General features: G+C 37.7%; 1 protein-coding gene and 1 non-coding gene across 2 annotated transcripts in view; one reads left to right on the forward strand and one right to left on the reverse strand.

The window, feature by feature from the left end:
• Nucleotides 1–16,066, reverse strand: part of LOC126266642 (nuclear pore complex protein Nup155) — a 223,436-nt gene that overhangs the window by 119,743 nt on the left and 87,627 nt on the right. The window contains exons 12-14 of the mRNA XM_049971033.1: nucleotides 11,272–11,519; nucleotides 11,088–11,194; nucleotides 143–365 (exon numbers count right to left, since the gene is read on the reverse strand). Coding sequence (XP_049826990.1) covers nucleotides 143–365; nucleotides 11,088–11,194; nucleotides 11,272–11,519 — 578 coding nt within the window. The remainder of the gene's footprint in view (nucleotides 1–142; nucleotides 366–11,087; nucleotides 11,195–11,271; nucleotides 11,520–16,066) is intronic.
• On the forward strand, nucleotides 12,594–12,668 carry Trnas-cga (transfer RNA serine (anticodon CGA)). Its single transcript has one exon. It is a non-coding gene; the product is annotated as a tRNA-Ser (tRNA).

Genomic DNA, 16,066 nt, shown 5'->3' on the forward strand with positions numbered 1-16,066 from the left:
TCAGCCTCTTAACTCATGCCTTCAAGTTACAGTAAAATGAAATCACCTCATCTATAAGTACCACTAAACAGATGCTACAGACCGTGATATGCTAAGATGTTTGAGACAGAACAATCTGTGTTTATAATCTAACTAAACTTACCTTACTAAGAGTGTCAGCAATTATGTGGAACTGGTGTTCACACAACACCTTCCATAGTCCAAGAACTTCACAGACATGTGCAATGAAGACTCGGAAGGCATCCAAGGAACGTTTCTCTTGAAGCTGCACTTGCTGGACAGGCAGCTGCGGTCTTCTGGAGACAGGGGTTCCATAACTGTCTTGGCCTGATACCTCCGAAGCCAAATTTGTCTGTTGGTTCATCCTGTAATTAAGAAAAACTATTAACTGTATGCATTAATCAATATTTATTGAAATATGAGGAATGGGGGATTGGAATTTCCATAGTTACATGTGATGCAATGTAATAATACAAAACATTATGCTATGGACAAATAAAAGACATCTCCAATCAGCAAATTATTTTAAACTTCAAGGTATAAGAGGTAACACTCTTAATTTTATGAAACAGAGACTTTGAAACATGGAGATCTTACTCAATTACTTGCTATGGGCTTTAACTTTCCACTGCCCGCATACCAGGAATCCTGTGGCCAAGTCTACTTTATATGCTCAATCTTATAAAAGGCTGAATTTGTTTGCAAGGATGAATTTTATTACAGGGAAAAGAACGTTTTGGAAAGAAGGAACTAATACATTGGGACATGTCATGCAACCATAAAATTACTCAAACATAAGACCAGCAGAAAAATGCTCGTATCAGAGCATAACAAGTGCAAACATATTCCTGAATGAGTGACTGAAAAGTGGGATACCAGCTGCCTCATTCTACCTTCTTCAGTACCTTTGAAAATGTTCCCAAAAATTTTGGCACGAGAACATGTTTGTGCTCTTTTTTTGCAATTCACCTCTAACTCCCGTAACTGTAACTCAATTGCACCCACTAGTCCATCGCTATTAAGTCCATCATACCTTTCCACTCCCAGTTGCCTTAGCTCACCCACTCATTCAGCCGAACTCTTTGTCATTATCTCTTTGTCTCTGTCATTATCTCCTGCATCACAGCCACACTCCACTTCATTCCGTCTTACTACTAATGTGTCCTCTCACTGTTACTGTCTCCTTTTGCCCTCTCTTACTGCCACTTTCTCATTCCTTCCTTCTGCTGCTGCTGTCTCTTCTCAGTGCCACTACCTCTCTCCACCTGTCATTCTCATATCCTCTCTCTCTCATCATCACAGGCTCTCACACACTTCCACTTTCTCTTTATTGTCAGTTCTTTCAGTGAGATTAAGTGCTTCAACCTGTACATATGAACAATTACTATGGTTACACAAAACGACACTGGTGTGCTAAACATAAGGACAAATGTAACTTCCGTACGATGTATCACTACCAAGTAACACACCCCAGTGGAATTTATACCATACATAGAAAGACCTGCTACACTATAGTACAGAAGGTCAAGAAAAGAAATACACAATGGGATGGACAGAAATGACTTTTTTATTCAGAGACAATAATTACAGTGATGTTGCCACAATTCGCGGTGGTCCCTTGGATATTACAAAAGGTGACATGATTCTTAGTAGGGAGGGTGCAAGGACAGCAATGTGTGCCCTGTAATGTGCTCCCATGCTGGCCATAAGGTATGTGAAGAGTTCTTATGGTAGGGCATTCCATTCCTCCACCAGCATGGTTGATAACTGCTGGATGGTTGTTGGTGCATGTGAATATGGTGCAATATATGTCCCCATAGGTGCTCAATGGTATTCAAGTTGGGGGATGTGCACACCCTGGCATTCACCAATATTCTCCCCTTCCGAGAACTGCTCCACCTGTACTCTTTGTGCATGTCACCTATTGTCAGCCAAAAACTGATGCCAGGGCTGAATGCATCCTGAAAAGACACACATGGGGAAAGGGTGCAGTGTCACAACAACATTGACTGGTGAGTGTACTGTGTTCAAAAGTTTAGAAGTCAGTACATCCATGCATTATGCCTCCCCACGTCATAACATATGGACTACCAGATCGATCACGTTAAACAATATTGCTGGGTGCATTGTGTGTTCCCACCTCTACCCACCTGAGGACTTCTATTTTCCACAAATCACCTTGTAGTGTGCGGCAGAGAGTACTTTGCTACTGCTGTCACTTCCTCTCTTTCCTGTTCCAGTCACACGGTTTGCAGGAAGAATGATTGCTGGTAAGCCTCCGTGTGGGTTTTAATGTCTCTAACATTATTTTCATGGACTTTTCACATGATATAAGTAAGAGGAAGCAAAATACGTGTTGAAAAATCTTTGAACGTACACTCTCTGAACTTTAACAGTAAAGCAAAAAATAACGATGTATCTGCCGCTGAAGTTGGTGGAATATCTCCATGACACTTTTGAGCTTGCTTAAAGTACTTCTAACAAAACCTGCTGTTCTTCTTTGGATCTTCTCTATTTCCTCTATCAATCCTATCAGTTACAAATCCAACACTGACAAGCAATATTCATGTACTGGTCAAATGTTTTTAAGCCATCTCCCTTGTTGACAGACTACATTTTTTTTTAGGATTCTTGAAATGAATCTCAGTCTGGTGTCTGCCTTCCTGTGATTAGTTTTTAGTGGCCATTCCACTGTACACTGCTTAAATTCTTTATTTGATTCTTAATAAAGCTTTTCAACCATCAAGACTACAACAAAAATGTTCCATCCTTTCATGGAAATTTATCATACATATCAAACCACCCTCAATGGTTGCGGTGTCTCCAATAATACTATAATTTTTTTTTAATTTATTGCCAAGTTAGTTTGATAAAGTTCAGAGGGGTCAGGACTAAAATGTTTACGCTCAATAAGAAAACTGGTTTTAATAAGCAATGTCTATCTCAGCATGTAATTCCTAAATCTGCAAACATCAATATTAACATCAATTTGTCTGTTGCTTTTCATGTTAGAGAAAAAGAGCAGTCTATAGTGGAAAGTCAAAAATTAGAGAAGCTTGCATCAAAAGACATCTTAGTAACAAAATGTATAATATGTTTCTATTTCTGAGTAACAAGGTTTTTCTTAATTTTTTTCATGTTGCTCATATTTGCATATGAAAAGATAAATCTCTTGCAAGATGCCATTGCAGACTGCATATGAAAATTAACTCTTTGACAGACGGTCATGGTAATGCAATGTAGGGCTGTTCAAATAATGAAAACACATTTTCTCCTAGACTCATTAATCTTACTGGGACACAATCTCGTAAAGCTGAAACTGTTCCACTGAATAAAGGTCTTAAAATTTAAATCAAACCAAAATAAAATGTATAGATGCTAATGTTGAAGTTTTAACTAAATCTACAAAACTGACTAAGTCTAGAGGACATAAAATAGCTTTACAAATTGAAGAACTTATCAGGAAAGTAAAAAGCAAACAAAAATTAAATAATTATTTTCAATTAGTGTGAAAAGCTTAACTAATAAATAGATAATAGGTGAAGCCTTTATAATTAAGAAACAAAGGGAAAACCCTTGTGATTGCTAGAGGAGAATATACACAAAAACATTTTTTAATGGAAAATGACACCAGTGAAATTAGTAGAGATCCAAATGCTAAGTTTCAAACTAAAATTAAGAAACTGATTGATAATGATAATCACCTGTTATTTCTGCCAGATGAAAGAGCTCTTTGAAAGTAATGATTCTACAATTACCAAAGCTTAGATCATTATTGAAATCTAACAATGGAAAATCCAAGATGGAATGTAACAATACCAGAGAAGGAAAGTTGCCACTTACTATATAGATGCTGAGTCACGATAGGCTGCTCACATAGGCTGCTCACAGTGGTGTGTGTGTGTGTGTGTGTGTGTGTGTGTGTGTGTGTGTGTGTGTGTACTGCTGACAAAGGCCTTAATGACTGAAAGCTATGAGAGTGTGAATCTTTTTATTGTGCCTACTGCGATTCAGCATCTCCGCTATATGGTGAGTGGCAACTTTCCTTCTCTGGTGTTTTTACATTACATCCTGAATTTTCCATTGTTTGATTTTTGCCAGACTGATTTTCTTCGATCCTAACCCTTTGCTGTTTTCCTTTGTAACTACTTTCTTTTGCATCGCTCTACTCAATGTCCGTCTTCCTTTGTTTTCTTTCCTGTGTTTCTCTTGTAGCCTTACGAACCGCACTGCACACACTACTTATGAGCCACACTGTATCAACCGACTCACCCGCACGTAACAGACGGCCTCAAGACCTCGCCGATTGTTGGTGCAGCATCTTATGTCCCACATTACTCCTGCTGATATAATTATAGCCTATACCTTCAAACTTATCACGCTCCCTGTGTCAGTTCCGGTATTTTTGCGTGTTATCTCCCACACTTTTCCAGTGCCACACAATCTTACATCTCTAACTATTAACCCCTCCGCACCACCCACACTTTCTCCGTTCTATCCGTGTTCGCACCCACTAAACCCACCTCATCCAGTCACATCTGCCGTCCCGCTTCTTTACACTTATCCGCCCTCAAACATGCTACCACAGCAACATACATATATTTATTAATGATTAATTATTCTCTACTGTGACTTTTCACCAATTTCAGTGAGTTTTCGCCTTCCTCCGATTACATCCGCAGAAAGAACCGCAGTCCAGTGTGTGTGTGTGTGTGTGTGTGTGTGTGTGTGTGTGTGTGTGTGTGTGTGTGTGTGTACTGCTGACAAAGGCCTCAATGGCCGAAAGCTATGAGTGTGTGAATCTTTTCATTGTGCCTATCGTGACTCAGCATCCCCGCTATATGGTGAGTGGCAACTTTCCTTTTCTGCTATTAACAAAATCTACCTACACATCCAACCATTAAAAATGTAAACTGTCCATCTTACAAACTTAATAGTAATCTTAATGAAATCTTCAAAGTCTGTGTATACATATGAAGGAAATTTTAGTATTATGAACAGTTTTGAGCTTGCACAAGCAATTTACAATAGATCAAACAATGTAAAATTCTTTCAATGATAAGATTTACCATCAAAAAGGTGGCCTAGCAACGGGAAATTCTCTAGCTGGAACTTCAAAAGACATTTTTGTCAATTACACTGAAATCAAATTCTTTAAAGAAAATCCTGAAATTATCAGTAAAATTATTACATAAGAGATGTGCAAATGGTACACTGTTGCTCTACAAAGGTTCAAAAGATGAAACAGGTACTTTATTTCAGGTTGTAAATATTCATCCAAAGTTATAACGACAGAAGAATAATTTCTTGACCTTGCTATTGCCAACCATAATGGAAAAACGTTTCACTGCTTATAGAAAACCTACTCCAACAAATGCTATCATGAACACTACATCATATCATCTGCATAAAAATAAGATAATTCTTTTTCTCAATGACTTGTAGGATGTTGAAATTCTCTCCAAATCTAAGCAAACACAAAACGAAATTGCTATCCTGAAACAAATAGCTAGGAGTAATGATTTTGTAGCAATGTTTCACTATATAACTTAATAAAATAACTACAAAATTGAAAAATAAGGCATGTTGGGTGCTGCATGATGAGTGGTTAAGGAAAAAACACGTTACTCAAACATCTAATGTACTACAGACTGAGCATGGAATGGTCTCCTTATTCTGAAGGTCTCAGGGAAAGTCACTGCTGATGTGATTACACTGGATAAAAGAGTGGTACAAAGGATAGCTTAATCAGTGCTGAGTCGTCCACAAAAACATGTTCTATACACAATGCATGTGAGTATGGGACACAAAGTTATTAACTAGTATCCGAGTATTCACCAGCACAACACCAATTTTACCGAAGTGAGGCATGGAATGGTTCACCTCTCATGGGAGATAGGGACAGGGCAAGACCCAAAGGAAAGGCAAACGGTTATCACACAAGCTTACTGGCAGTAAGCTCTGAACTCTAATAGTACTCCAAGCTCGCCAAATGTAATGTCTTGCGATGCAAAGCACTAATTTACATTCTGGGCTGTGCAGTAGTAGTGGCATGGCATGGGTGAGTGTCAACACTTCATGATGAGTATCTCTAGTATGTGCATTGTAGTGGAGCATCAGGCCGATGACCAATGTTGATGCTCAGAGGAAAGAACTAGGACTGAGTACAAGGCTAGGTCAGTGGACGCCTTGCTAGGTACAGAGTTCTTTAATTTGTACTGGTTGCCAGCCACCCAGTGACTGTAGCACATGTGTGAAGAAAGAACTCTGCTGCAGTTCCATACATTCCCAGCTCACTACATCCATCTGCTAAGACTGATGCGAGACAAATGGCCAGCATAATTTTAATGCAAATGATATTGATGTTCAGTTCACGAAGATACAAAAAAATTTCAGATTATCCTGCTATAACTATGTCAAAATTTGTTAAAGTGATATTTATGGATAATCTACCTGATAAATGAATTGCTTAAAAATACATGTGTAACTTTAGCATTTACCACCAATTATCACTTCAGAGCCCTTTAAGAAATTGACATTTATGCCCATTACAAAAAAGCATTTACCTTAAGCACTAAACCTGTATACTTTTATTGGTCCAATTCTATTTTAGTTCCTGTCAAGTACACTATTGACATTTTTCTCTCTCTTCAGTATCTACTTTGATAACTTTTATTCTTACAATGTGGCATATAATTTAATATTCCACTAAATGCTGACTTGTAATATTTGTCATCCTAATACTGACTGACGTGAGACTTTTTTGCTGCCAATACACTATTATCGTCGAGTAATAGGTTGGCCACTTCTGAAGCAATGTACCCTAGTCGACTCATCAACGATCCCATCTCTGTGGAGACTTACTTTGTCCTTTGGCAGTATGTCTTTGGCTGATTCATGTTGTTGTCCCCATGGTGACCGATGGTATCTATTACCAGTACAACTCTGGCTTTTTATGTGCCTAGCTACCTATGCACTTTATTGACACTCTCCACGCTGTCTGTGTCATGACAACTGACGGCATCATCTACATTCATCTTTGCATTAACCACCCTATTAGGGCTTTGTTGTTACTTCCACATTTCGCCCATAGATGGCAGCTGTGATTCTTATAATGAATTCCTATTGGTTGTCTACGCATTTTCAATTATATTATTTTACAAATGTAACTAATGTTTACAGTGTAACGACGAAAACAATTTCTGACAACATAATTTAACTGGATAGATAAAATATTTACTTATCAAGCAGCGGCAGAAAATACACATAAAAAGGGGTTGTAATTAGGCAAGCTTTTGGAACCAGTGGCTCCTACTTCAGGCAGAAGGGTTGAAGGGGAAGGAAGAATGGTGAAGGAAAAGGACTTAAGAGGTCTAGGAGAAGGGGTAGATTTCGAGAAAAATCACACAGAACCACCTGTCAGGGGAGACTTACTGTACAGGATGAGAAGGAAAGACTGTTGGGGACTGCATTGGACGAGATTTGAAAACGTGAGAGCTTAATGGTGGAAGACAGGGTAATATGCAAGACAGAGATTACTGCTTAAACATCAAGGATGAGTTAAGAGTGGAAAGCTAAGAGCATTGTACGTAACAGAAGGGGAAAGGGGGAGGGGGGGGAAGAGACAAGCAAGACCATTTTCTACATCTTTCATTGTCTTAAACATTTATTTTTCACTGCACTTACTTAGCTTTCAATCTTATTAACTCATGCATGATGTTTAAGCAGTAATATCTGTCTTACATATTACTCTCTTACACCTCTCAGGTTTTCAAATCTCATCTGATAGAGTCTGCAACAGTCTGTCTTTCCTTCTCATCCTGTGTGGTAAGTCTCTCCTGATATGCAGTTCTGGGTGACTTTCCAGAAATCTACCCCTTTTCCTACACTTCTCCAGTCCTTTTCTTTCACCCCGCTTGCTTCCCCTTCAACCCTTCTGCCTGGAGGAGGAGCCACTGGCTCCAAAAGTCTGCCTAATCACAACCCTCTTATGTGTGCGTTCTGCTACGGCTTGGTAATGTTTACAGTAGCTACTCTTGATTTATTTCAGCCTGCTATTTTATATTTTTATTCTATAATGTACCCATGCTTCTGTTATTTGGTGGGCAGTGTCCTTTACTTCTAAATTCAAAACTTAACTTTTGAACTATTGTCTGTAAACTTCTACCACACTCACTCCCTTTTCACACTGTGTTTGTTGCTCCCTAACACCTGACCCAGCAATCGGTAAGCGCTGGCAGAACAAGAGACAGCTGGGTTTTCCTATAATGTACAATTTTATTCTGAGTAATTTTTATGCAATTTCCATATCTTTGATTATTGATCAAGTTAGATTTTAGAAACACTGTACTCCTTTTTGTTCCGCTTGTTGACTATTAGTAAACACAGTAAAACTTTAGTTAAGCAAACCCCAGCAACTGCTAAAAAGAAAAAAAAAAGTGGAGAAGACTGTATTCGAAGTAATAATTCGAGACGGGAGTATACTGGACTGTGGTTACTGGGGAGAGGTGAACGTCTGAGTGAGAGTTGTTTCCTCACCTACCAGCTCACCGGTCTAAACAAAACTGCCAACAGCAGCACATCTGAATGATTGTCTTTCAACTGCTTGCGTATTTTTTTGTGTGCAATGATAAAAACTATTAAGTACGGTCTATGTTGATGTTGATGTTGTTGTTGTTGTCATCGTCTTCAGTCGTGAGACTGGTTTGATGCAGCTCTCCAAGCTACTCTATTCTGTTCAAGCTGCTTCATCTCCCAGTATCTACTGCAACCTACATCCTTCTGAATCTGCTTAGTGTATTCATCTCTTGGTCTCCCTCTACGATTTTTACCCTCCACGTTGCCCTCCAATACTAAATTGGTGATCCCTCCATGTCTCAGAACATGTCCTACCAACCGATCCCTTCTTCTGGTCAAGTTGTGACACAAACTTCTCTTCTCTCTAATCCTACTCAATACTTCCTCATTAGTTATGTGATCTACCCATCTAATCTTCAGCATCACCACATTTCAAGAGCTTCTATTCTCTTCTTATCTAAACTATTTATTGTCCATGTTTCACTTCCATTACATACATGGCTACACTCCATACAAATACTTTCAGAAACGACTTCCTTACACTTAAATCTATAATCAATGTTAGCAAATTTCTCTTCTTCAGAAACACTTTCCTTGCCAATGCCAGTCTACATTTTATATACACTCTACTTCGACCATCATCAGTTATTTTGCTCCCCAAATAGACACTATGTATATTATTGTAATGTAATTTTTAACTTTAGTAAACAACATACTTTTAGTCCACTAAGAGATTTTTTAATTCATTTAACCTTCAAAACTTTTCACAAATATGTTCTGTAATTACAGTACAAAATACTATTGAACATATTAGACGTTCACCGCTTTACCCAGGGTTTTAATGCATAAATGGCATACATGTCATTTTATGAGCTTCCCTATTCAGATGGATCTTATTTTATTGAAAGACTCACTTCTGTTACGGCTTCTTCTGCAGCAGCCAGCTATTGAGCTAGTGCTTGCTTAGGCTACATTATGACATTAGCACGGATTGAGTCTATTAGTTAGAATAGATACTGAGAACTGTTTCATGATAAAGTTTCAGACACTTATTATGGGTATCTTTATGCAGAGGGCATTCTACAGTAATGAAATTGTGATGTAATAAAAGAATCCATAGCGTGAACTTACTTGTAACTGAATTATCTACCAATTCTTTTTAGTGAAGTGCTTAGCAATATATTAATAGCAATTCAACTAAGATTTAATTAAAACATATGTGCAAGTTTTGTGATTTTATCTGAAAGACCAATATTTCATAGTCTTTATTCAGATTACTTTTTATTTTGTTGGTGGATGAACATAATAAGAAATGTTTTCCAATGCCAATTGCTGCCAACTAAGGCTGGTGTTATTGCCTTATTGAATACTATACTCTGAAACCAAGCACTCTTTTCTCTGAACAACTGTAATAATTTCTCAAGAAAATCAACTTTTAAGATCTCTGAGCAACCTTAATTCATTACATCTAGAAACATTTTCAACAGGCCTTGCAGCTCTATCGATAGTGTACGAGACTTTGTAATTGTTGGATCACTAGTTCAAACCACATTTTGACCTTTTTTTCCCATTCGATTTGAATACCTACATCATTTAAATATAATGCAGCAAATATACACTAATTGACACATATCCAGTTACTTTTAGAAATACACAAGTCGTCTTATTTATAATGATGTATCAGACATCTGCTCCCATCAGCCACCATGCCATCACTATTCATGAAGTGATCAAGCAGAGGCAACTGTTGTCAACTACTAGTAAAATGTGTAATATTGCACATTTTTCATAAAAAATGAGAATGTGTGTGTTTAGTATGCATTTGATTCATTTTATATTTAAATGACGCAGATATTCAAATTGAAAGAAGAAAAATGTTCTGACCAAAAGGATACTCAAACCAGCGGCCCAAAGATTATGTCTCGTGCACTACCAAATGAGCCATGAAGGCCATTAATATGATATTACGGTGTTTTTGTTAGTCTGAGTGTGATGCAAAGCTCCTTTGGATATGCATGAAACAGGCAATTCAACTACAGTCGTTACGAAATACAGTAAATGTACTTTCAATTGTGAATGTGGACAACCATCGTATTCAGAATAACAAAGGCACCGCAATATCTTATTTATTTGCTGACATTGGGTAGGTGATCTTCAAGTAAAATGTCTCTCATGCATGGGAACATACATAATGGTCGTGTAAGTGCTGGTTTTTGACACATGGCTGATGAAGAATGGACATTTAGGTCTGGCAGTGAGTCACACACAGACAGCCAAACCGTAAGGAGACCGACAGAACAGCAAGGCCCTGAGCCCCCTCCACACACACACACACACACACACACACACACACACACACACACACACACACACACACACACAGAGAGAGAGAGAGAGAGAGAGAGAGAGAGAGAGAGAGAGAGAGAGAGAGAGAGAGAGAGAGATATTCTTAGAACTAACTACATATCAAACCATTAATAAGACATTTAACAGGATACATTTATACTTACTGCATGTATCCTACAGAAAACTGGGCATTCTTTTCCAGAAATGCTCTAAGAGCATGGATGTGGCCTAACAACCATGCACAATCTTCTCTAGAAAGTGTGCTGCACAGCTGCAAGAGAAAAGATACTATTTCAGTAGTCCCATGTTACCAATGAAAATGAATGAAGTGAAAAGAATGGCACTCACAAACTGTTTTTTATCCATTGTTGTTAGGTGGACTGTTCGGAGATTCCAGATAGGTCTCAACAGTCTACTCATATAAAGATAAAGACCATTATGCTTTGCTGAGAACTGAACACCTCCAACATTTCCATCTTGCACGTTTGCAGGCAAAGATTGTGGACTGAGAAAGCTAGGACCAATATTCTGATCCCTTGTAGGGCCTTGTGGAATTGGTCCACGAATTGGTGTCGACACAAAGCCAGGATTGAAGGCTGAAATAGCAATGGAAACAATTGTTAATATTTGCCTACACACATTCTCAAGCCTTTCACACTCAATGTTTTTACATACTGAAACTTCCTGGAAAATTAAAACTGCATGATGAACCAAGGATCAAACTCGAGACCTCTGCCTTTCGTGGGCAAGTGCTCTATCAACTCAGCTACACAAGCACCATTTTAATCAACCAGGAAGTTCCCTATCAGCACACATTCCACTGCAGAATGAAATTTTCATTCATGTTTACATACTGATATTTTTTGTATCTTTGTGACTATTTTGGTATTAGAGACCCATACTCCCCAATGTGAATTACATCACATGTCCCATATGGGTTATTCCACATCAAATCAACAAATGAAACCATCATTTTCAACCGTACCCTCTTGGATTTAAATGAAATTAAGTATGCCTATAGTACTCATAAATAGTACCACAAATTAATTTTTTCACATTTTTCTGATAAGAAGTTACCAAGTAATGGACATTCAAGAATTGAAAAAAAGACAAATTTTTGACTCTCAGAACAGTGTTGTTTTCTTCACAACTCATTTTCTAGTTAAGCTAGAACAATAAAATTTTCTTCATTGGAAAGCTCTTTTAAAGAGCTTTTATATGATACCAAACATCATTAGTTTACTTCCTGGCAGATTAAAACTGTGTGCCCGACCGAGACTCGAACTCGGGACCTTTGCCTTTCGCGGGCAAGTGCTCTATCAACTGAGCTACCGAAGCACGACTCACGTCCGGTACTCACAGGTTTACTTCTGCCAGCTGAGCTAGTTGGTAGAGCACTTGCCCGCGAAAGGCAAAAGTCCCGAGTTCGAGTCTCAGTCGGGCACACATTTTTAATCTGCCAGGAAGTTTCATATCAGTGCACACTCCACTGCAGAGTGAAAATCTCATTCTGGAAACATCCCCCAGGCTGTGGCTAAGCCATGTCTCCACAGTATCCTTTCTTTCAGGAGTGCTAGTTCTGCAAGGTTCGCAGAAGAGCTTCTGTAAAGTTTGGAAGGTAGGAGACGGATACTGGCAGAAGTAAAGCTGTGAGTACCGGACGCGAGTCGTGCTTCGGTAGCTCAGTTGGTAGAGCACTTGCCCGCGAAAGGCAAAGGTCCCGAGTTCGAGTCTCGGTCGGGCACACAGTTTTAATCTGCCAGGAAGTTTCATATCAGTGCACACTCCGCTGCAGAGTGAAAATCTCATTCTGGGATCATTAGTTTATATATATATATACACACACACACACACACACACACACACACACACACACACATACAGTCGATAAAAACATTGTTGAATTTATCGAATTTCGAAAAACTGTATTTTTAAAATTCTCAAAAAAAATATATGTGAAAGATACACTTTACATCTACATATTCTGAAACTTTCAACTTGGGACGAGCATGGCATCAGTATAAAAAGCAATTTTATGTTTACCACGATTCTCCAAAATCACAGTCAGATAGGCGAATTTCTATTATTTTGCTACACATGAAAATATTACAGTGTTAGATTTTGTTGCATGGTCCACAAACTGTACTTTTGAAACGAATAACTGCTTATTAAACTTTAGTGCTAACTATTTATTAATAGCTGTAAAATCACAGGGGAAAAAAGAAAGCTATCTCTCATTTTAAAGATTTTATATAAAATGATTCTTTGGTGTTACTATCTGCAATCTATTCAGTATTTTATCTCTGGTTAATATTGTCAGCAATTTTCACCTATTGTTGAAAGTGACCCACACATTCTTTTGTTGTGAGGCAGCTTTAGTGAAATTATGTGATTAATTCTGAAATGTGTTTTGAATCTAGCTTGAAGGTACTTTTGTACAAACCTCACAAGAGTCTGTAAGTTTGTATGCCTATAACCAGTTAATGTTTGCATACTATTAACATAATGAAATATTTTTACAGGAAGTGAAAGAATATAGAGAAGTAATATTTGTAGAACTGAATATAGAAAGCTGCGGCATTCAACTTCAAAAACATTTTTTTTAATTTAGTTTGTTTACTTGAGAAATATAAAATGCTTAAAATTTCTGCTTTGTGCTGTAATCCATTTACTGAAAAGGGCCACAATAACCACAAGAAAAACTTATGGCCTGTTTCACAATGGATGATAGCAAGAAAACCTTTCTTAACTTTAAATCAAAAAGTGTGTGACAACTGCCATAAAAAAATTGCACGAGTAGAAATTTGTGATACGTCTAGCACAGAAATTGATGATGATCTACTGTGTTCTGTGGTGAAACAATAAAGTGAAAAGGTTTTATGTGATAGTGACATACAAGACACTGCAGCAAGTGAGGCCTTAGAAAGGTTGAATGCTTCTTTGCAGTCCGTTGGTGAATCGCCAATTGAGAAGAAACAACTGTGTGAAGCAAAATATCCTAAGGAAAAACTAATTAAATTAACTTCAACAATTCAAACAAAGGTATTATTGCTTCCTTCCAAAAAGGAAGAAGAAGAAGTACATGATCGTGCAGAATCTGAGATGATCAGTCAGCTAAAAGATAAATTTCGTACATGTACATCTCGAAGTAAACAGATGGAAATTCTTACCATTTTACCTAAAAGCTGGAGTGTTAAGAAGTTTCAAGATGAAGCTAATGTAACAAATTAAATGGCTCTATAAGTAAAGGATTTGGTGAAGGCCAAGGGAATTTTGTCTTCACCAAACCCAAAACTTGGCAAGACTCTTGATCAAACAACTGCTGATTTTGTTAGAAACTGTTATTGTTCTGACGAGATAAGAAGGGCAATGCCTGGGAAAAGAGATTTTTGTGCTTGTGAGAGGTAACGGAGAAAAACTGCAAGCACAAAAACGGCTAGTTTTAAGAAATTTGAAAGAAATTTGCACAAACTTTAAAGACAGCCATCCAGAGCACCACATTGGATTTTTGAAGTTTGCAGACCTACGTCCCAAAAACTGTGTTATAGCTGTAAGTAGTGGTACACATAGTGTGTGTGTGTGTGTGTGTGTGTGTGTGTGTGTGTGTGTGTGTGTGTGTGTGTGTACTACACATCAAAACTTCAAACTCATCCTGAGTGGATGTAACATTCCTCAGCTGACAAAGGATGAAGATAATCCAATAAAACTTACAAAGACTGCATTGCAAGAGTTGTATGTAATCCATCATTACCTGCTTGTCATTTTGATGAATGTAAATTCTGCCCTGGCCCAGAAACATTTAAGACATATTTACAAGATTTGTTGAATACTAATGATATTGATAATATTAACTTATCAGCAATGGGTTTCTGTTGATCACACATCTCTAGAAACAATCATAAAATCATCTGACAACTTTAGCGACTTTTTTTATATAAATTAAAATCGCTTACACAACATTCATTTGTTGCTAATCAACAATCAACCTTCCACCTTTCAAAAAGAGACTGTGAAATGGACTTAAAGAAGGCGAGACCTTAGCGTTCTGTGACTTTTCTGAGAATCACTCCTTTGTCATCCAGGGCGAAGCTCAAGGCTATCACTGGACAAACATGCAAGCAACGATTCATCCCATTGTTGCTTATTACAAGGACATGAACAAACTCGAGCACACAAGTCTTGTAATCACATCAGAATATCTAACACATGACACTGTTGCTGTGCATTTGTTCCTATTGTACTTGATGGACTTCCTGACTGTTAAATTCGGGTAGCAGCTCATTATAGAAATAGGAAGAACTTTATCAACCTGTGCCATCATGAAGATGATTTCCAAACTGAAGCTGAATGGCATATTTCATCCATCTCACATGGGAAGGGAGCTAGTGACGGTGTTGGTAGAACAGTTAAACGGCTTGCAGCTCGAGCAAGTCTGCAACGGCCATACAGTGATCAAGTAATGACACCAAGAAAACTTTGTAGGTTTACCAAGGATAATATAGAAGGAATGAACTTCAAGTATGCTACTAAAGAAGATCACAAAAATGAAGAAATGAAACTTACAGAGAGATTTGAGAAATGCTGCAAAATTGTAGGGACACAAAAACTTCACACTTTTATTCATTTTAGCAAGGACAAAATATTAACAAAAGTGTATTCAAACTCTGGTGATAGTAAAATTGAACTGGTGATTGTTTCCTGACCATGATACAATACCGTTCAAAGACAAAAGAATATGTTGCTTGAGATTATAATGGACACTGGTGGTTAACCTGTGTACTTGGGGAAAAAAAAAAAAAAAAAAAAAAAAAAAAAAAAAAAAAAAAAAAAAAAAAAATCAGGAGAAGGATGAAATCACAGTTAGTTTCTTACAACCACGTGACCGTCACCATCTTTTTACATTTCCAAGTCATCCAGACATTCTTTCCATAAGCAGTAGGGAAATAGGGGCAATAGTGAACCCTCAAACTGCTACAGGGCAAACATGTAAATTATCCAGTGCAGAAATGTTGATGTACAACAGACTGATTAGTTCGAAGTACGAGGAAGTGCACTAAATGGATGTCTATTTGTAAATAATAGTAATTACTAACTGAATTTAGGTCTGATATCAATTATTTATCTTTTTTCATTCTGTATTTCT

This window comes from Schistocerca gregaria, chromosome 4 (assembly GCF_023897955.1).
Source record: "Schistocerca gregaria isolate iqSchGreg1 chromosome 4, iqSchGreg1.2, whole genome shotgun sequence".
Classification (NCBI taxonomy): domain Eukaryota; kingdom Metazoa; phylum Arthropoda; class Insecta; order Orthoptera; family Acrididae; genus Schistocerca; species Schistocerca gregaria.